General features: G+C 35.3%; 1 protein-coding gene across 1 annotated transcript in view; it reads right to left on the minus strand.

Annotated features, from left to right (window-relative positions):
• Positions 1 to 24,154, minus strand: part of atrnl1b (attractin-like 1b) — an 89,715-nt gene that overhangs the window by 28,218 nt on the left and 37,343 nt on the right. The window contains exons 22-26 of the mRNA XM_042735665.1: positions 22,391 to 22,485; positions 22,237 to 22,315; positions 20,361 to 20,518; positions 13,440 to 13,501; positions 8,031 to 8,109 (exon numbers count right to left, since the gene is read on the minus strand). Of these exons, the coding sequence (XP_042591599.1) occupies positions 8,031 to 8,109; positions 13,440 to 13,501; positions 20,361 to 20,518; positions 22,237 to 22,315; positions 22,391 to 22,485 (473 nt within the window). The remainder of the gene's footprint in view (positions 1 to 8,030; positions 8,110 to 13,439; positions 13,502 to 20,360; positions 20,519 to 22,236; positions 22,316 to 22,390; positions 22,486 to 24,154) is intronic.

Below are 24,154 nucleotides of genomic sequence, written 5' to 3' on the forward strand. Positions count from 1 at the left end.
AATCTAATATAAAAAAAATTAAGTCAAACATTTAGATGTCAAACATGTATTCTGTCTTTTTACAAAGCATTCTGTTGCAGATGAATAACATGAGCAAAAATCAGCAGCCTACAAAACACTGTAAGAGGAATTTTGCCTGTGCTTAAAAAAAAAAAATAAAATACCATAGCAGAAACAACTAGATTAATATAAATTTCAAATATTAAAGTGTTAAAGACAAGTAAACAGTAAGTAATAAGATAGGAACAAACAAATCAATTAGCAATATCATAAATAAATACAACTAAACCAAACATCATGTACAGAAACTGTAATTAAAAGTTTAAAAACACTATAGTTTTCTTTTTATAAATAAAATAAAGAATAATCAAATAAAGTTATTAAATATATTCAGTCAAGATCAGTGAATGATTTTCTTTTTGTTCTTTGATTAACATTAATGACAGGCAACGCGTTTATTAGGCTGTTGTCTCTTTAAGCAAAAATACTCTACATGTGTGTTTTCTTTCTCATCTGTTTTACGTTCACGTAAGACAAAAACGGTTACTTAAGACATATTGGTTGTTTATTATGATATAATTGAGTTTGTTTTCTGCATACTGTTCTATACATTTGAAATAATCATTTTGGTTTGAGAACGGACTTTTTTGAGGTGGAATATTGGTCGACAAATATGAAAGAAGTAAGTTTCCTTCTCTACAGTGGAAATACACAGCACACAAACAGGGCACAAATTCTTTCCGTTTCTGCACTTAATCGTTTTAATCAAATTGAAATGCGAATGCAGGAATCGTTAAGCAGAATCAAAATGCACGCGTCTTATCGAATACCCGGTTCTTGGAAATTTGGAACAAGTTCTAAAATGGAACCGGTTTTTCGATACCCAACCCTAATTACATTAATTAATTCATTCATTCTTAACCCACCACATTTTTGTAATGTTTGTCTATAAGCAATTAAAAGCTTGATGGGGTGAGCAAGGACATGGATGCAACTTCTATTACTCTTCGTATTGATGCTTCTTTTAAATATAAAGAAATTTGAGTAAAAAAAGTGGGTACTGTAGTATAACAGCCTCTCTTAAAAAACACAAAGAAAATGGTGTGCAGATGGGAGAAAAACAACCTGAATGTCTTTGAAATTGCTGGAAATGACTGTTTCCAGCCATAGGTGAAGAAGCCAGATTAGAATATGCTATCAGGTTTATAGAAAATAACCGGCATAATCACAGAAATCTGTTTAGCACAGTGGCCAGAATAGGAAGCAGACATTTCTGCAATCTGATACCCCTCCACAGTACAGCAGCAATTATTTCCTCACTGAAAAGATAGAGAGAACATTAAAAAGCAAATTGGAATTGTACAAACAACTGTTGCTGTGTATCAGATACCACAATGACCCTTTGTTAAATATTATTAACTCTTCGCTCTCTCTAGGACATGACCCTTCAAATGGTCAGAATTTTGGCTTGCTGCAAAGGCTGTTTTAACCATTTAGTACCTCACTGCATTTTTCCACCTCAGATACATCAGAGTTACAGAATATTCTTACTAGATGCAGAATGTTAGTTCATGCATTCATAATTTCAGACCTGATTATTGTAGTGCACTTCTGGCTGGATGCCCGATTGTCTCCATAAATAAGCTGCAGTTTGTAACACTGCAGCCAGAATTCTATCCAGGTCCAGAAAATATGATCATATCAGTCTAATATTATCATTGCTGCACTGGTTACCTGTAAGACTTTGCTATTCTTTAATATTAAGAACGATTTTTAGAACTATATCTTTAGCATTATTTTTATAGTTATCGTGCTTGGTGTAAATAGGCCTTTAGTCTTTATGGCCAGATCTGCCATAAATTCATATAATATGTTTTGCATACCATTCCTACAACTTAAAGTTCTTATTGTGTGATATTTTATCAGTCCCTATAATCATTACAAATATTAACTACTGTATGTCACTAGATTACATCAGTTGAAACAACCTAAATCAATCTAAAATCAACTAAAATTAAGAGCATAAACACCAAACACAAACCACCATAATGCACAAATTGAATAATAACAGAAAAGAATTACAATCAGTTGCATCATATTATAGGCCATAAAATGCCTCTTTCTCACAGAAGAAGCAAAATAATTGTATTGTCTTGTACTGGGAAAGATTCAGTTTACCTCAAAGGAGTCCAGTATTTCCAGTATTTTACAGACAACAGGCTAGAGAAAGGAAGCATGACCTTCTTTGACTGGACATCGCATTTAGCTAAACATAGAACAAATATGTGGGATTCATTTCCAGATCACTGATACGCAAGTCTTTGCTTTGAAATCTCCAAGTGAACAGTTCTACTTCACAGTTCTACTCTGCATTAATGCATTTCTTCAGAGCACACTACTGCATCTCTCTGAGCAATGCATGTATCATTTGCACACATCGGTCTGTGTGAACCTGTGATTTAACGAACTCTCGGAGAGTCCCACAGCTGAACTTGAAAAGTGAGGGCGAGTATTTGTCATAGACTAAAGTTTCCCTTGTGAGTGTGTGATGAATGAAGTGGATGCAGAGCCTCTGTGTTCAGAGTCACAAATGGTTGTGGCCGTTTGCAAGGCTCTCATTATGGGCAGAAACATTCTTTTTTTCCAGACCGATCAGAGCTGCTTTTCTGCAAGACTGGAGAAGGAGCTGATGCATCCGTGCTGTCCTGATTCCATCGAGCTCTCTCTCTCTGCATAATGTGTCCTTTCCTGACCAATTTGTGTCACACAGGATCATACCTCATTCATTAAGCTAACTAATAAGGCTCTGTTTAATTATAGCATAGCTGAGGATGTCAAGCTTTTAAAATATCAATAGTTTAAAGCCAATTGTTATATAATTGACATGCTTAATATCTATAACCCACCAAACAATCATTAATGAATGATCATCACTAAAAGCCATTGAAAACTCAATATTAGATAGAGTATAGCTTATATCCTGCAAACCAAAAGCTCAGTTTCTCTGTCACTTAAACCTACATCTTGGGCTGTAAGCCAGCCAGACTGCTTTTATATTGGGGCTGGTACTATGACCTTTAATTAATATTAAAGGATAAAACTATTGGTTCCCTTTGCCTGAAGTTTGCTGATGCCCTTGAAAAAGAAACATTCTTTATAACACATGGCCCTATCACAGAGATAAAAAGTTTTATCATAACTTCTCCATTTTTCATAATAATGGATACTCCCAGAAAAAACCAAAGCATGTTCTCGGCAGGCCTGGAATATAATACTGACTATATAAATTTTCCTGTCTATAGCAGCCTAAAATAGATGCAGTTATCAACAATCACTACAAGGCCACCGGAGTCACATATTCTATTCTTTAACACGACTGTGCTAATAATTTAGCATAAGTCTGATTTAAACAACACAGTTAGTTTGGATTGATATAAATAAAATATTAACAATACTATTTGTTATTATTAGAAATATTTAACATTTTTAATGTTTGATATTAATATTAAATACATAATACTGTATATTAGATTATGTTTTAATTGTTTATACTATTGCAATAGGTTTTGATATGAATATAATGCCTGTGTTCTATACAGTCATTATGCAGAGTAGAGTGGGAAAAATTATGAAAAAGTCGAAATGAGGGGGAAAAACTGAAAAAAAAAATAGGGGGAAATAATAAAAGGTGGAAAAAACACTGTGGAGAAAAAAAGGAAATAGAAAAAAAGAAAAAAGATGGAGGGATAGTAATACCATCAGCACTTGATACTGTGTCTTTTCTCTAACGAAGGTGACACTGATAAGAAAAGCTCCAGACGGCTTCTTCAATAATTCTCCAAATGTTGCACACAAACATTCCAGAGATGTTGTTCATGATAGTCAGGCTGCATTTGTGACTTTTGCTTCTGACCAAAAAATTTGCCTACATTGTACTACCCTGAATTCCTACTCATTACTGATTTCATCTCCTAAAGAGAACAGTCAAAAAAGTGCCCTTTTTTCCAAATAAGGCATGCAATCACTATATTACATCTATATTGCACTATATTAAATGTTTAGTGTTTTTAGTGATTCTTCACCAGCATACAGCCTCATGCATCAGTTGTGTACGTGACTTGAGCCTCATCACCACTGCAAACACGACTGCATTAAAAACGACCATATTGTGAAGGATGTGCATTTAAAGCAATTCTGTTCAATCAAAGAGTGCTGTATGACCATGAGTATAACATTGCACTGTGAAATGTCAATGCCCCCACCGTCTGTTTTACAGAAGTCATTCCTCCCGCTCTACACTGACATTTAGTGCAGACGTCTGTCATCTGTGCCCCTGAAATGGTACAGAGCCACTCTAGCACCTGTGAACTATTTCCAGTGCAAAGCATGGTTCGTCTCAATGTTATTAGAATCAATCATCAAATCTTCTTGTTAACAAATCAGCCACAAGAGTCAACAACAGACATTATCTTCCAGTTTTGTCTGAATCGATTAAAACATCCTATTGCCAAAAATAATTAGGCCTATGTGATAGGGCACAGCAGAGGCATGTAACCTTCATTATGAGTATATTCAGGCACTCAGAACTGAATTGAATGAGACTGCATGTTAGACGAAATTCAATAACTCAGGACGACACGGTTTCATTATTCTTAATCACCCCTGTTCCGTCTTGTTCATTTCATTTTCATTTTGGCATGGGGTTTGCAGTCATTGGTCCGAATAGTGGGAAAGGTTGTTTTTCAATATGACAAATCATAAAACACGAGGGCGATGCCCATAGCCAAACCTGTTTGTGTTGCTCACTGGAGAGCAGAGATAAGAACGTATAATTGCACTTTTTGTAATCTTCCCTCCCACTGTCTAATTTCTAGCTATGAGAAACCAGGTTGTTGAAATGTCATTCTCCAAAAAGGCAAGATAAATATTTCATCCAGAAAGACAACAGATGCCTTGTTTTCGAAAGATTGATCTGTTGTATCATGCAGCACAGCAATAGTCTGAGGCAAAGAGCTATGACTGCTGTAACCTCAAATGAAACATGAAAAGTTAAGGGATATTTCTGGAATTTTACACACAGACAGAAACCATAATCCCCTACACAAATGCAAACCAGCCCACATGTCCAGAAGACAGTGGCATAAGTGACTCTACGTAATGCTCCGCTGTGTTAAATGCAAAACACCATTATCAAGCCCTCCGGCATCAGACGACAGTCCTCTAATGCACCTGGCTCAGCATAATCACTTAACATCAGGGCTAAACACACACACACACACAGACTATACCATCACTGTGATGAATCAAATCAGAGACATGGAACACATTTCTTCCTCCACTAAACATAAGCTAGAATTCATTTTTCAGATCTGTCATACTGAGACTTGATTTGAAATTGTCATACCACTATCTCACGCTATGTGGTTTCACAAGGCCAATTCGTCTTTGAGGACAATGGCCAAACCATCCTCTGCTGGAAAGTGGTAGCTTTGAGCATCCCTAAGTCTGTATATGAACTCAGATCAGATGTTTAGTCAGATAAAATACACCATTAAGAGACAAGACTGACCAAGACTACAAAACAGCAACAAAAATGCTTGGAGAAAATATTAAGCTATGAAATTATTTACATTCAGTTCAAAGAATCATCTGACCCATTCATTATGTTTGGGATCTATGCTTTAGTCTTTATATGCTTTGTATAATTACCAAACGAATCCACTAATACTGTATGTCATCTCCATCCCACTGACATCTGAAAATGTGACCACCACATTGATAATGTCTCAGTATAAATAATACTGAAAATATAAGTAGAGGAAAACACATGATGACGTGTTGGGAATTGTCATGCAGACTAAATTGGCACCCATCAATAGAAAAAATGTTTTTAAGAAATAGAAAAATCTATTATGTTTTTGTTTTTAAAAAAAACAATAAAACAAAAACTAAAATTAGTCATATGAATATATATTTATTATACATATTTATATTTTTATTCTAAATATTATTAATATAATAATATAATTAATATAACAATATAATATTATTATTAATAATATTAAATTAAAAAATTCAGTTTCAAATACATGCTGTTTTGAACTTTCTATTCATTGAAGAATCCAGAAAAATATATCACAATTTTCAAAAATATTAAGCAGCACAACTGTTTTCGACATTTATAATAATAAGACTTGTTTCTTCAGCACCAAATCAGTATATTACAACAATTTCTGATGACTGGAGTAATGGCTGCTGAAAATCCCTGAAAATTATTATTTCAAAATCTAATGCAGCCTTGGTGAGCAAAAGTTACTTATTTTAAAAACATTAAAAAAAAAATACTATCTCTTTCCCTCTGTGTGTGTGTGTGTGTGTGTGTGTGTGTGTGTGCGTGCGAGAGAGAGAGAGAGAGAGAGAGAGAGAGAGAGATTACATACTGTAATCTCTTAAATATAATAAATTTTGTTTGAGAGATCAAATAATCGCATGATGCATGAGGTTAAGCACTAATTGGATGGTTTTAACCAGATTTTCAAGCACTGTGCTTCAACACAAGAGACTTCAGAGCTAAAGCTGAAACCGAAATAAGGCAAACGCAACTGTGCAAATATTCAGGCAGATGACAATGAGACGTTCTCTAGAATTTTCCGGGAAACGACGCACTGAAGGAAATCAAAGGCAAACACTCTGATTTGTGTTGAGCACTGCTGCTTTTTAGATATTCCCTTGTTTGATCTCTCAGCCAAAATCAGTGTAGTAGAGAACATTTGCATAATGGAAGTTATAAACATGTCATTTGCTTTCAACTCATGTCTTTCAATAAGTCAGTCAGGACAAAAGGCATTCAAAGCAGAGGTTGCAGGGCAGGACAGCTTCTTCGTTTATGATCATACAAACTGAAAGTTACACTTCAAAATGCCAATAAATTACCACTATTCGCATGCCTCTGAATGCAAATGAAAAGCTCTGAAGAATCCCTCTTAGTTTTATTTCTGTCTCCACCTCGTGCTGCCAAGGCAAAAAAATCACAAACGTGACCTTGTCAAATGATTGGTGCCAAAATGAGGTGCACGTCGTTCAGGCTCTTTCTTGATCAAGACAAAAAGGAAGGAGAAAATACATTTTCAGAAGCAATTATTTTTCTGGAGTGCCTCCTCAAACATTTCAATCATTTTAAATTAAAAGATAAAAGCTTTTTTTTTGGTAGTTGTTGGGGGAAGAAACAAGATGATATTATGATGTTGTGTGGTGCTGTTCAGTGAGCCGAATGCTAATGGTGGAAGCCCATCTGCCCCCATCACGCATTATTGGATTTAATTCTTTAGATGAATATAACTTTGGATCGCTGCAATCATAACTCTTGTTTATTTCCATACATCAATTAGGACAGAAGCAAAAGAGATCAACCTCCCAGATTATCAATGTCAATTCTGTCCATTAAAATGGAATAAACACATTACGGACACTACAACATCATTCTCGTGGATATCTTACAGTAACTTTTGGGTGCTCCCAGGCAGCAGATGAACTCATTACCCAAAACCTAGACCCTTGGATAGCCTGTAATTCTGCCACAATGAAATGAAGAAAGACAGAAGAAATAGTGAAAGTATGGCATCTCTCTCCTCGATGTGCAGACATCTGCTGTGCTTATCGTTCAGTCTGCTCTAAACTGCATTAGATAACTCTTGTCAGAGCTAATTGGCTCATAAGGGTCCCTAATTAGGGAGATGTGCATGTTTGTAAGCAATGGACTCTGCAGAGCTGTTTCATGTGGCTGTCAAGGCTTTATATGTACTTCTCAGAGCAGTGAAGGAAAAAACACAAAACAGAAAAGGGAGAACAGATTTACCACAGTGTAAAGTCATTCAATATATATTACAATATCAAACAACTAAATTAATCAGCAAATACTTGGCTATTTTGAAATTACAAGGACTCTGACACAAAGCATACAGTGTCCTTATCATGGTTACTGTATATTCTTGTGATGGAAAGTGCTTTATGCTTTATGTTTTGTGACATACCTCTCGTCGCCTGGAGGCCCAACAGGTTTGCTTGATCTTCCACACCACTGCAGCTACCAGCAACAGCGACAGAAAACAGCTGTGGGGTGACAAAAAGAAGGGATAGATTAAACATGATGTAGAAATTTCATATATATATATACTATATATACTATTTATAATATAATAGATTTCTGTGTAACTAAAAGGGGTTTATCCAATTACAATTTAATGTTGGAGCAAGCAGTTAGTTTTACTGATCTGAGCCTTTTAACTGATATTTAACAGCTGCTTTGATGTTTGATGTAATGGTGTAAGATTTATTATTTACTTATGAATAAACTTTGTTTGCTTCCAGGTTCAGAATAAAAATTTAAATAAGATAGCTAACAGAATAATCTAAAAACATGCATCACCACATTGCTATTTAAAATATAATAATATATTTCATCATATTTCCAGCAAAAACACTGTATCTATATCATGGCATATTGTTACTGTGATATTAAATTACTCATTTTGTAATATTAAATTTGAGTCATATTGTCCATCAAATCACTAACATACAATTGCCATTAATAAAACCCAACTTCATGTTTCTTTAATGCAACACTTGCCTCTCATCTCATATCTCTTCATTTGTAAGCGTTAAAAAAAGCTTTGCACTTTGAGCAAGAATGGCTCAGTGACAAGTAAATGGACAAATAGAAATGTCAACACATTTCTGAAACTCGCAGAAGGCCTTCCAGTGGTCAAGCTGAGAAATCTGATCTTTTCATTCAAGTGTTATGGTCTAGTGAGGTGCTTCAAAAGGCAAATCTTAAAACTGTGCAGACAGCGAAGTCATGAATTGTAAGGAAATTGCTTATGCTGACTGTATTTACAGATATATGTGAGCATTCATAAAATTCTGTGTGTGAAATTAATTCACGGTTCACACAGATGAAAAAAGACGTGAAAAAAAAAAGAATGATGAAATCCTTTTAATGCTTTCAGACGCACGCCATCTTGGGTTCGTTTGAAGATAATGGCTAATTGGTGACGAATGAGGAAGAGAGAAACTTGAATGGCTCGATTAAGTAGCAGTGCAGGAGAAATCCCCCTTCAGATCGAAGCCTTTCATCCGGTGCATTGCAGGCAGTAAACAGGACTTAATTCCCTCCGCGGTTCCACCTGGAATCCGAATTAATACGAAAAATAAAGCAATTAAAGGTTCTCGCCCCTCGTGTGGCGGTACATTCAGTGGCTTGAGTAAATGTGAGAAAATGAAGGTGGCATCCAGGGAACATTCAAAGCAGAAGACAGCATGAAAGATGTGAAATGCGCTGTAGGAGAAAGAATGGAAAAGCCAGCGTTTTAGGGCAAAATGCAGGTGTTATTCCAAAGATCTGCATTTCTTCTTCTTCTAGTCCAATCCATATGTTCTCCAGCATTAACATTAGACTTTAATAACAGAATACAAAAAAATAAAAGTCAGAGATTGCAAAGGACAGCTAACAGAAAAGGACTGGGAGATACAAATGATGCAATGAAGGTGACACACATTCCCCTTAGGCCAGATGAGTTTCTTCAGTCTCATGAAGGACCACTGACATCATCAAGACCATACGAGACAAAATGTCACTGTCAGCCCCCCTGATGATTTCATTTTCTGCCAATTGAGCAACCATTTTTAGCCTCCCTGGCATCCCTGACTGTCTCACTGCAGTGAGAGAAGGATCCAAAGGACAATCGTATGTTATGACACCCCTCTTACAATCGATGTTTAGTCAAACTCATAGTCAAATCACTCCAAGTTGCAGTTTGCTGACTCACTGAGCTCCACGTAAATGAGCAAATGTCTGGGAACTGAAATCATTTGAAGGACATTTTTGGTGATTTTGCAGACGCAGACATCAAGAGGCACGTCCCCGTCACATCTGAATGAAGCAATCCACGTGCAGATTGGATATAAAGAGACAGCAAACCTGGGAGGGGAGGTACTCTTGTCGAACCCTGAAGACTGAACAGCATGCGCTAGATATTAAATAAAAGCAAATGGATTGCAGGAATTTGCACCAAATGCATTATCTTGCATTTAACAAAGAGACTGTTAAAAGCCATTCACAGGGTGGAAATGCATTTTCGCTATTGCTCATGGTAACCACTCTAATGTCAGATTGCACACTGACAAGTTCTCAATCAGTGATACATTTCTGACACCCCCCTGCAGAGCCCTTTTTACAGAGAGGGTCATTTTTTTAGATTATAATAACTGGAAAGGTTATATTATAAGGAAAGTCATATAACAGGTTTGTATGTTAGGCAGCATCTGTAGCAGTTTTGGTCTATTTCTACTTTTAATTTGTTGTATTTCAGAGAAGCGGTTCATAACTCAGGGGTAGATGTGAGGAGAGATATACCCTGTCAGCGACCATCTCTCTAGCTGTCCTGGTAATAGAACAGAATCTGCCTGAAGCTAGTCTTGATTCCAGCTGTCATGAGTTTGGCTATCTGACTCGGTGGGATAAAAGCACAAATCACATTGATGAAATCAGGAAACCGCTCATTGGAGGAAAACACTTAACTGACAGCACAAATCCTGCCTACTGCTACCTCCCGTACAACGATGCCTAAATATTTGTTTGTTTTTTGAAAAAGTGACAATTTCTGAGGGAAAGATACAGTACATACACACAACGGTTCACTAAGTTCGGGTTGGCAATTTACCTAGGGTGCATTTATTTGTTCATAACATACAGTAAAAACTCAATGTTTTGAAATACTATTACGATTTAAAATAACTGCTCTCTATTTTAATGCATTTTAAAATGTAATGTATTCCTGTGATACCAAAGCTGAATTTTCAGCAGTTATTACTCCAGTGTCACATGATCCTTCAGAAATCATTCTAATATTCTGACTATAACTGAGATATTCTAATACAACAGACTTCCAAATATCAAATGGTGTACGTGGGGGTGAACACTATTATGGATGAACGCTTTAAAAAAAGAAGAAAAATCATTGTTTGACACTTTATCCTATTTGACAGCTGCACCACACCTTGTCACGGCACATTTTCCACAGCAATTCACGAGGTTAAAACAAGTAATCTGGCAAGTACACAACCACTGAAGCATTTGAAATCAGCTGTATGCTTCTTCTCATCTATTGCTTCTAGATGTCAAGGGAAGGCGTGCTGAAGCAATTTCCTGTATGATGCGTGAGCAACATACACAAAACAGCATGTGAACTTCCCAGATGACAGAATGGTTTTCAACGACTGACAGTTTCTCATTCACCTCAAAAGACTGCGTTCTTTCTTCACTTATATTTGAATAAATGATGTTGGTGAACAGACGCTTTTGAAGGTGCTTCTGAAGGTATGTTTGAATTTAGAAGACTGCTAGAAGCAAATGTCAAGCTTCTATTATAAACATTTTCTAACGTCGGTAAAGTAACGGATTAATGGAAGCATGCTTGCGCTGCAAGTGTTGATGACTATACACACTAAGGCACGCTTGAAGCTAACTAGTTAAACTGATTGCCCAGGCAGTCAGAAACAAGCAAGCTGTATAACATGACTGTTTGGAGCACAAGTTGACCCCGTGTCGGAGTGCATCAGCATTTGACACCAGCTTCCAGAGGGGGTGTCTAATCCAGGACAATGATCTGAATCCAGGACCAGAGGGTGCAGCAGCACCAAGAGATTGACCATTCAGAAAGAGAAAGATGCCCTTTACAACCAAATCTAATAAGACATAATGGGAACAGGTGTGCATTTAATGACAAATCAAGAAATTGCACAGAAATGAACAAATCAGGATGACGGATCTACCTTGTGGCAATGACACCTCGTACAAACGAGGGGGCAGAGCAGTTTTGCATGAAGCATTGCATGGTAGCAAGTTGTTTACAACATCAACAGTTCATTTTCAGTTGTATTTTGTCTCATCTTGTGCAGCCAAAACCAAAAATGCTGTCATTGCTTACTCACACTCAATTTGTTCCATTTCAATATGAATTTATTTCTGCTGTGCTGCTTAAAAGGAGAAATTCTGAAGAAAATGCTGGTTGTATTTTTTCCGAGAAAAGTGCTGGTTGTATGCAATTACAATTAAAATGGTGCTAAAAAGTGTTTTCAAGTTTTAAAAAAGACACAAAAGCAACATTAATGTGATTCATTGTATTATGTGGTGTGCATTATATTCTGAAGTCATATGATAGCTTTATATGAGAATCAGACCTAGATTGAAGTCATTATAAATATTCTTCCTCTCCACGAGTCTATATAATGTTTAACCCGTTTGTAAACCGAATAAAAAAAATGTATTGAAATTATTTGACTTTCAACAAGTATTTTTTTCCAAATCAGACATTGTTAAGTAATATAGTGCCAAAAAGAGCTAGACTGGATATCAAGATTTTCAATAAACTTTAATTTCCCTCGACTTCTTTAAAAGACTTAGAATATACAGTAAAGATAAACCGACATATTTACCATCGCTTAAAGAAAATTAGTAGGCGAAATCCAGTCATTTCAGAAGGAATCCTCAAACCGGGGAGTTTTGCGTGAGGGCGAAATTGGTGACGCAAATTTACCGCGTTTATCAACAGAAAGCTGCATGGTTTGAAAGTGACTTCTACGTAAATGATGCTAAAAGGGATAGTTCACCCAAAAAAGACAATTGTGTCAATTGTTAATTACTCAACCCTAATATCATCCCAAACCTTTCGTTCATCTTCGGAACACAGACTAGGATACTTTTGGTGAAATCTGAGAGCTTTCTCCACGTTCAAGGCCCAGAAAGTTAGTAAGGACATTGTTAAAACAGTCCATGTGATATCAGTGGTTCAACAGGAATGTTCTTTGTGCACAAAAAGCTTCACAACACTGCGGATGAACCACTGATGTCACAGACTATTTCAGTGATATTATTACTACCGTTCAGGTAGGATTAATTACATTGCTGACTATCTATTTTAGTTATATACTATCTTTCAGGTCCTTGAAGTTGGTATTATGGGTTTGGAACGACATGAGGGTGAGTAATTAATGACAATTTTAATTTTTGGGGGAACTATCCCTTTAATGAATTGCTACATTAATGAGATATTTTTCTAATGACATTTCGCCATTTTGACTGCAATTCTATCAAAGTGTATTACATCAGATCATTTAGGACTTTGGTTGAATACGGTAGTGTAAGCAAGAAGGTAAAGCTGAAGGGCATTAAATGTAATTAGGTCTCATTTCCTCTTGGCCTAAAGAGCTCTCTCAGCACTGACTCATTAATCCAAAAGAGAAAAAGCACGAGACACAACATGTGCTGAGGAATCCAACACAGACAGGCTGTCGTTAAATGCTTCTACATTGGCTTAACAACTGAAAGACGCTGTCACAATCAACTTATGTTACATCACACCTTTGAAACGGCAAGCACTCACCTGAAAAATGTCACAAAGAACTGCACCAGGTCCATAATGCTGTTGTGCTGAGAGAAGGCGATCTGTGAGGGGACAATAGCAAAAGTAAGATAAATGATGGGGTGACAGGTTACCAAAGAACAGCTCTTTACATGAAAAGATGATGAAGACATTTGCTTGTGACTACGGTCCTTTACAAGAGATAATGTCATAACAGATTTTTTTGCTTGAGGGGCCATCACGTACATCATTTTTTCTTCTTCCTCATCCCCTTATTGTTAAATGGAGGTAATAATGGCTGTTCATGGCTATCTGAGCTGACATCCTTCAGGCATTACCCACATGCCAAACTTCTGCCTTCTGGGATTGTGGTTTACATTAGACTTAAATGCACAGGTGCAGCTCAACCTGGCTAGGAATGGACATAATGACACTGGATAAAAGTTTGTAATTGCACGTTCAAATTGGCTCCATTTTTTGCACACAGGGATTAAAAGGTTATTTCACCCAAAAACTGTCATCATTTATTCACATATTTATTCATACAAGTTTGAAACAACACAAGGTGAGTAAATGATGACAGAAGTTTCTTTTTTGGAGTAAATTACTGTCCCTTTACGATGATGTCGCTTGAAGTATATTGGGGCCTTAAGAACATGTGAAGAACATTGAAATGAATAATTTGATACAGTGCACTTACACATAAATACATGTTTTTGTACTTACATTTAAAAAGATATCTGCATGTAAATTAATGTATTTAGTTACATCTATAATTACACTGTTGACCCTAACCCTAATCCCATCCTTAAACCTAACAATATCATAAAACCTGTCCCTAACCTTAATCATAATCTACCTCAATAGCAGCAAACACGTTTTGTAGTACAAAATGAACATAAAGAGTACACTATACCTAACAATTATTTTTTGGATGTACATACAGTACAGTACATAGTACTTAAAGACAACTAATATAAAGTGGGACTAGAATATGTTTTGTGCTGCTTATGCATCTCCTGAGATATTATTCTGGCCACTCAAATTGGTTCAGTCAATGATGTTTTATTCAGAGATTTCATATCGATATGCTCTATGACTCAGACGACAAGCTGCATTTTTGGCCAAGTTTCAGAAGACACTTTGTTTGAATGAGACATCATGTGTTTGGCAGTGAATACTGCAGGGCCATTAACTAAGCATCAACACACTTTTGAAAAGTTGTTCAAGTGTTCACGGTGTCAAGAAATTGTGTTCCCCCAGCATCCCATAAGGCACGGAAAATAACTACTTGGATAAATACCCAGCAAAAATAAATGGATTAATGCTCTAAATGTACAAATTTGTAAGTCACCCTGACTCACCAGATGAATAATGCAACAATGGCAGAGCGGGGCAGGTCCTTTGGAGAGCCCATTCATTTCATTAAGCCGTTGTCACAGGAACACGACTAGAGCTAAAGACAGAGCTGGAGAAAGCTTTAACACTCCATTAAGGCTGAACCAATTTTTGTCCCCAAAGACAAGCAAGCAAGATGCTGGGATTGAAAAGAGCAGTTGTGCAGCAGCCCCACATGTGCTCGGGTAAGTCATTGCTCTCAGTGAGACCATACCTTTTTGTGCCATAAATAATGCTTTGGAAGCACCACATGGACAAGGTGTTGACTCTACTAAATGAGGTCATTCAGACATTGTAAAATAAATTCAGTATCAATTTTTACACGTCATAATGGCACATGACAAACAGGTTTGTATGGTGACAAAAACAGGTTCTAGTCTCCTACAGGTAGAACACTAAAAGATATTCTGTCCTAGTTGGTCTAACACCATTATCTTCATGACCTTCCAGCACATTCATTATGCTGTAACTCATGCAGTTTTTAACTTTTAGTAATTTTCAACTTTTAGTAATTTTCATTTCAACCTATTCCAAATTCGAGCTTTAATACAATACATTATTTATCTTTTTTATGCACATTATAAAAAACGGCATCTGTCAATAACATAAATTTGACTATAAATGAGTATACTGCAGATCCTCCAGCTGAAAGAATCCCTTTATCATAGTTATTCTTATTTTCATTAATTATCATTCATTAGATCACTGTATAAATCGGTTGGAATTGCTCATTGTGCTGTAGACTGTCTCCCTGGAGAGGACTGTGAGGAAAATATTTCCTAATGAGACACAAATATAAAGTGGAGAGAGGAAACTGCTGTGAGAGTATCAAGCAACTCTGCGTTGTACCTTAATTGTGAAACCTGTGTCCAAACCTGTCCAAATTTGTGTATAGCCTTTTATTATGATGATGATGATGATGGTGATAATTATAATAATGATAATGAATATATATATATATATATATTACATAATAAAGCATCTTGGAGACAATGCCACAGTTCTTCTGGATTTAGTCTGTCTCAGTTCGTTCTTTTCCTCATGTCATTCCAGACAGACTGGATGATGATGAGATCAGATCTCTAGGTGGAGAACTAGCTGTTGTCAGACTCCTTGTGCAAACAAAAATCTCACTTATTATTACAATTAATGGCAAAATGAATGTTTGGAAATGTAAAGGGATATTTCCTACTGACACACTACAACAAAAGACAGAAATAACTGACTTAAAAACATTTTTTAGCTGGTGAAAATACTAGTGTTCTAATAATTTTGGCCACCAGTGTAACTTGTATATAAATTGTTTTATATTTTCTGTATAAAATAGAGTACATTCATATTTAATATACATTGAAAAATAATAATAGTAATAATACTACTAATAATAAGTATTATTATTAGTATTACTTTTTGGATAATAAATTGCACAGTGGTGTGTAAGCAGATGCAGACAACCTTAGTTCAGATTTCACTAAGACCTTAGCATTTGCATCTAATAACCATAACAAAGTTCATTTAAATTTACACAACAGCACTACAACAAATCCATTCAAATAAATTATTTTTGGTTCAAATGGCTTAATTTATTATGAATTTAACTGCGTTCACTGAACAGTTTTGTTTACGGACAGCAGCATTAAAATAAAACAAAATAAAATAAATAAAAATAAAGCTTGCACATACATGCCTGAAATGGAATATTTATCTTGTTCATACTGGCTGACCTCACACCGACCCATGAGACGGTGAAACAGCAGTAATGTTTTGTCATATTGGGTTTCCTGCACAACGAGAGCACTTCAATTCTCCATATCTAATATCTGATGCTTTCAGAGAGGTCGGGGTCCTCTTATGTGCATAGTTTCACAGTCCCAATTTCCTCAGTAAGCTAATAAATGCTGATCACACTTTCTGATCATAAACATCAAAGGAGAGCGAGCTCACTGTGTCACGGGGGTCCATTTGATTTAATGATGCATCGCCATGGTAAATAAGTGACTCTGCTTTTGGGAAATCTAATAGAAAACTATTACTGCTTGAACACAGCTCAACTGAGATGAAGGTCTGCGAGACCAACGTAAATAAATGAACCTTATCAGAGGAACTCATCTCATATGTGATAGAGGAACAGAGGAATGAATGCAGATCAATATTAGGTGTATTCTCGCTGTTGGAGATAGTCGCAACAACAAATGACGTGCACTATCTGAGCGTCTCGGTGCACAGCTGGCGAATGGTAATGAACGACAGAAAGGTTGAGAGGATTTGTGGTGGTTATCTTTATAAACCATATGGATATCGACCAGATGAAATCTTCCTTTATTGTGGTGCATTTTTTTAATAAATAGCTTCACTAGGCACAGAAAACCTGTTCAACATCGAACCCTCTAAAGGGCTGCTTAGTGTTTATCATATTTTGTGTAATATATTTTATTACCAATATAGACGGTTATTACTTTTTCCTTCAGAGACTAGTCATTTAGGGGAAAACATCAGGGGACGGGGGAGCAGACATTACCCAGTGTGCACCAACTACCAGTGACATAAGCATACAGACTTATATGACTGCTCTTTCTATCTATCTGCAAATTACAAAACAATTTTCTTTTTATTTAATGTACAAGTAATATTCTGAACTAAATCATTCATGGTTTGTCTAGAATAATAAAAACTATAATGTGTCACTACCAGCACAGCACAAACTACCTTTCCTAAAGATTTTCATATCTATAAAGTCATACACGATGAATTGTTATGCTTTACGGACATACAGACTGATTCTAAATATTTTGTTTGTAAATATTCATTTTTTGAAAAGTTGGTTAGACAATATGATGGGACAGGATCCAAATCACTATTCAGTCAGAATAATTTTTCATAATATTACTAGCTGATTGTTCATTGGTATTAAATCTATAAATGTATAGCTAAGTAGAAATACTGGTTGCCTTGAACAATAATCAGTTTGTTCAATCCCAAACAGTGTTGTCATTGTTAACTAAAACTATTTCTTTTATATAAAAAAAATATTATTATAGAGTTAATTGAAATAAAACTGAAATAAAATAAAATATAAATATTAGCTGAAAAATGTAAGCTTTAAAAAAAATGTTTAAAAGAAAATTTAAAATGTTACCTTGACAACTAAGTAGACTAATTCAAAATATTAAAGAATACTAAAATAATATAAGAATAAAATAAAATGTCAAAAAAATAAAAAAATTAAATAAACCAAAATATAACTGATTCCAAAGAGTCAACTACAGTACATCATACATTTTGCCCCAGAATTCAGAATCACTTCACTTCCTTAGAATCTAGGAACAGCTCATTGAAAGGGAATGGTTAGGTTACATATGCTCTGTGATGGTGTCCAAGTCTAACAAGTGTAAGTGATGACATTTCACACTGGAGTATTATGTTGTTAAAACCAGAGTCACAGCTGGGGTGCGAGTTCATAGTGCCAGATCACATCTATGTCTGATCACAGAGCTGAGGATGTTGATTAGAGCCATACAACCATATAATGTAGTGCTGTTGTCATCGAGCCTTGGGCGGCACGCTCAGAGCAATGTACAGAGGACAGAGAAACGGAGGGGACTGTCAGGGTGGATAAGACTCTGTTGTGGCACATTTCCTCAAGTCTCAATGGTCTCAAACCACTACAGTGATTCTGGTCATTCATGCCACACTACCGTTCAAAAGTTTGGAGATGAAATTTTTTTATGCTTTTGAAAAGTCTCTTATGCCCATCAAGGTTGCATTTGTGAGACAAAATAATTTAGCAATATTGTGAAATATTATTACAATTTAAAACTGTTTTAAACTGTTTTATATTTTAATATATTTTAAAATGCAATAAATTCCTTTGATGGCAATGCTGAATTTTCATTGCTCCACTATTCAGCATCATATGATCCTTTATAAATCATTCTAAAAATGTCTTCAATTTTTATCCAGGCTATATATATATATATATGTATATACAGATAGACAGTAAAATTTATTTATTTATTTATTTTGTAAAAAACAAAGTATCCCATTTTATGCTTATTTTCATGACACTTTATAACGGTTCAAGTTTTCTGTAAAAACATCAGAAAATAGGTTAATTAATGTAATTATTGCATTTAAGAACAGAGACCTTGTCCTCTGGTGTGACATCTTTGTCCTGTGGTGTGACAGTACAGGTGTCACACCGGAGGACATTTTCGGTCACACCAAAGGACGTTTCAGCCTTTTTCTGTCAATTAATGACCTTGCTATACCAAGCTAACCTGTCATTAGCGGTTAGCAAGACACATTTCCATAATGTTCCATGATTATGTAGTTTAACATGCAGTTTTTAATTAAAAAATATAATTTAAGGGTGTCACACCAAAGGACAATAAAACGTAACAAAAAAGTTAATTATTTGAACAATTCTGATACAAAAATTGACCATGTGCACATGTCATGGGCTTCACAGAGGGCTTCAGTAACACGACCATGAATGGGGTCCTTCAACTAATTAAAGTTTTCTCTGGAATTGGCCAATTTAAAATCAGGATATGGTGTCAGAGGACATGGTTTTCAGAGACAAAATTTATGAAGTTCCTAGGCTTTCAGAAATATATGGGTGAAAAAAAAGGATTGCCATTTACTAAAATAAAACACTTGTACAATTATGCCGGAGGTATTTATCATTTACAAAAAGTTTTTAGTTATAAAAGTTTATTTCAAATAACGACAATATTAATTATATACATTTTTATCTTGTGGGACAGTGAAAATGCCATGTCACGACAACAACCCATACACATACATACATACACACACACACACACACACACACACACATATATATATATTTCTTTAGAATTCTTGATTTTTTTTCTTTGAAAAATAGAAAGTGAAAGAATTGCATTTACTTTAAAAGGAAATCATTATAAATACCTTTTCTGTCACTTTTGATCAATTTAATGCATTCTTGCGAAATGAAAGTATTAAATTATTTTAAAAATAAAAGTACTAACCTTTGAATGATAGTGTGTAGTTGCCATTTTAAGAAACACATGAAAGACCCAATTTGGACAACTATAAGTTTTAAATGGATCCAGATAAATAGATGCTAGAAGTTTCATCTTGACAAGATATTTTTCTTCCTTCTAAAACCAAACTACCTGTGCAATCGCCTATATATCTCTCCTTCTGTTTGATTGCAGGCAATAAAGACTGCAAACATCCTTCATAATAAGACTAATGTACCCCAGTGGAGATTCAACATAAATGTTTTTCCATGATAGATAACATCGGTCTGCACATTACTCCAGAAATGTCATTTTATGTCCGTCGTCTAGGCATCTGGCAACGTAACACATTGCCACTTAAGAGCTGATTCAATTTTATGGACCATAAGATGCAAACCTATCCCAGTGAATAACTGAATAATTGATTTCCATATCAAGGAGCATTGGATCTTTTTAGAAACATTTGTTTTTGTGGATTTCCATTTCACAAAGGAGCATTCAAGTAGAAGTCAAACCAGTCCAAATGTTTCCTCACCTGTATTTTGATTGGCCATGAGAAGTTGCTGACGTATACATAGAAGGTGATGTTGGGATTGCTGTGAAAACTGAATTTCTCACAAGAGAAACTGTCTCTGTACTCTTTGATGTGGGTCTTGGACACGATGGGGATCTCTTCCCCAGAGATGGTCCCAGCTGTAAAGATTAAAGAATGTGATAGATTAATTCAGACATAAAGGAGGCATTCAGAAATGGCATTTGATACACCTCATAACTTCTCTTAATTAAAGCATTGACCATAAAGCGTCACAGATAGACCTTTGCATGTTGGAGGTTCTGCATACATATACTTATTCAAAACCCTGAGCAAAAACATCAAATCTTTGCCTATATTTATTGTGGGGTCTGAAAAAAATAATGCAATCTTAAAATGTAGTGTGACCGCCACTTAATGCTTTCTGAGCTATTAAATAAGGGTGACTGAGAGCAATGCAAATCCAGTGAATTGCACCAGTAATCAACAAGGCTAACCGCATACACCGGTTTAGCTGTTTGTTGATGTTTTTATTCAAGGAGAAAATGAGTTTTAAATCAACCTCTCAGTGTGACAATTTCATTATCTATTTTAAACATGAGAAACATGGAATAAAACCATAATTTAACACACACACAAAAAAAAAAAAAGACTTGGAGCAGCTGAAAAGAAAAGCCGCCTTTGTCCTATTTTATCAAGACTTTTGAAACTTTCCTGAAGTTCTCTAGTGAAACACTTAAGTCCCACCAATCGTCATTCCAAACCAGCACTATGAAACAAAGCCCTCAAAATGACAACCCAAATGCCACTACGCGGCAATGTTTATCTTAATTGAAATCGTTCAGTGCTCCTGAAGACGCTGCAGCCCCAGAATTCAGAGCCGCACGCTACACTATTGTTAGAAGCCCTTCTCAGGGGAGAGTGTCTTTAAACAGAAAGACACCACTCCAAATAATAATTGAGGGGAGCTGGGAGGTCGAGAAGGAGAGGAGTCAACCTGTTAAATAGGAGAGTGAATGTCAAAGTCACATTAAAAAAATTGGCTGGTGACTATTTGGACGAAAAGGTGATTACAGAAATAAACAATAGAGGATAATGGCGACGTCCTTGAGTGTCTGTCTATTGTAAAATACCCAACACACCCAGGAACACACTGCGGTCAAACAAGGAAAGCATTAGCATCTCTGTCTCAGACCCATTATGATATTATGCTAACATAAGAATGCATGCAACGCTCAACTAGGCACACCTAACTAATTAGTAAAGTTGACTTGTTTACACCAGCATTCAAGCTTTAGTGTTAGTAAGATTTTTTATTTATTTATTTAATTTATTTATTTATTTATTTTTTTTAAGAAAATCAGGTGAAAATGGTAATACTGTCAGATATTATTACACCTTTAACAGTTTTATTTTGTTATATTAAAATGCTTTTTCTCCTGTGATGGTAAACCTAAATATTTACCAGCATCTATTTTCTATTTATTTTCCAGGATTCTCTGATGAACATTAAGTTTAAAGAACAGCAATTATTAGAAATAGAATTTGTTTGGAATGATATAAATGTCTTTACTGTTGTTTGATAAATTTAATGCATTCTTGCAGAATAAAAGTATTAGAATACTATAAAAAATATATATTTTTAACAGTGGTGCTTTAAATATGCTGACAGCAATTAGACTGTAAAACCTCTTAAAAGTTGCAAATTGAAATGTGTCTCCTGTTTTTTGAGTGTGTGGCAACCTGCTGTTGAATGTATAAATGCAAAAAAGGAAGAAGATTTGCTCAGCAAACATATTACTTTAATACTACAAAAGCAATAACTTTCATGCAACAAAACAAAGGTAAATATTCAACAGAGGAAAAGAGTAGTGAGTACCTGTTGACCCAACTGACCAAGTGATGTTCAGATTGAAATTGTTTGATGCATTGATGGACATGTCCAAGTTCTTGCTGGTCTACAAAGTGGAAAGAGAAAATCTGGTCAAGCCATTCAGTTGCTTCTGTTCTCAGATAAGTAGACTGCGACTGACCTGTTCAGGAGTGGCCATGAAGTTAATGGCAGTGTAGTGCTGGTCATCTTCTTGAAGCAGACTGAAGGTAAACTGGTAATCAATCAGCAAGTTATCTGTTCAGATCAAAACCCTATTGTTAATAACCACATTTTACATCATCATGAACCACACCATGCAATTCTCTGTCATGTTAATGGTTGAAAGTTTCCATTTAAAGAACATCACGAAAGAGCGACGCATATTCACTCTTACAATAAGAGGGCTACTTTGAAGAGCTACATGAATCATCAGTCACTTTAATTGCACTAAATTAATACCTCCTTTCTAAGTGTGTCATTGCTTTAATAAGCATGCACTCTGATTAAGCTCAATTGTTTTTAAGACGTCTACAAGTATTTGAAATCTACGCTTCTTAGTTACATAAAAGAACTTGTTATCCTTTACCAGAACCAGGCCTAAAGGTTTAAAAGTTTAAGACTAAGCAATAAATTCCCAATTTTTGACCAGGAAGATCCTAAGGTACAGTAAGTTTTTTCTTTCTCAAGGTCTCTTTTAAGAATTGTTTCAAAGACAAAGAAATGTCTTGATTGTTTTCCTAACTCCTGGGCTGTTAAATGACTGAATGCTGCCACAGGCATCTTTCAGAGAACAGCTGTTTGTGTGAATCACAATATGGCATTGTAAACATCTCTTTCACTCCCCATCAACTCGAAAGATGTCTTTATAAGGTTTTAATCAGATGTGGCATGGAAGCAGTTTCACACATTTCCTATATTTTTGCTTGAAAGATCATGTAACTTTCAGACACTGAGTAGTGCTGATCTGCAAATCAACTACTGAGCATCAGTCCTTCTTTCCATTAAAGTAGCCTTCCAGAAGGAAAGCTGTCACTTGTTAAAATTAGTTTCAGATGCAACTATCTATAGGTGACAAAACCGTCCACCAGCTTGCTCTTGAAGCATTAAGGTGATATATGCTGGATTTTTTCACAGATGAAACAGAATGGTTATTCTAAAGTGAATGTCAGTAAGTTTTATATGTTAGACAGCTGTTCTGAGAGGAATGTCAGCCATAAAGTTGTAAGTTATTAAACGGGATTGTTAGTTATTAAATGTTTCAACATTTAAGTCCAAGACAGAAACTTGTCATCCTGCATTCTTTAAAAAGTTTCACGTTCTCTATCATGTTCTCAACTATTGTGTAAGACACAACTAATCATAGACTATGTGCACCAATTACGTGATCATTCTTCTGTCTGATTGTTGCTACAATCTGGAATTTATTCTCTCAAACACACTTCTACAGGGATAGTCTGAGCAAAAATGAAACTTCTGTCATCATTTACTTACCCTCATGTTGTTTCAAACCTATATAACTGACATTCTTCTGTAGAAATTAAACAATTAAAAGATCATTTGGAGAACGTAGGTAACCAAACAGTTTTGGTTACCACTGATCATCTTCTAAAAATATAATTTTATATTCAACAGAAAAAAAAAAGAAATTCAGAAGAAAGAAAAAAGTAAGGGTAGCTAAATGATGACAGAAGTTAAATTTTTTTGGTGAAAGAAGTTTCTTATCTTCATCAAAGCTGCACTCATTTGATAAAAATATAGTAAAAACAAAAATATTGTAACAATTACAATGTAAATGTAATGCAAAATGTTAAAATCTTATAATTAATGATATATATTTATTACATATTTTTCAGGGTTCTTTTACAAATATCAGGAATATCTAAATTTTTATTTTTTATTATTTATGTTTTTTATTTATTTTTTA

This window comes from Cyprinus carpio, chromosome B12 (genome assembly GCF_018340385.1).
Source record: "Cyprinus carpio isolate SPL01 chromosome B12, ASM1834038v1, whole genome shotgun sequence".
Taxonomy (NCBI): Eukaryota; Metazoa; Chordata; class Actinopteri; order Cypriniformes; family Cyprinidae; genus Cyprinus; species Cyprinus carpio.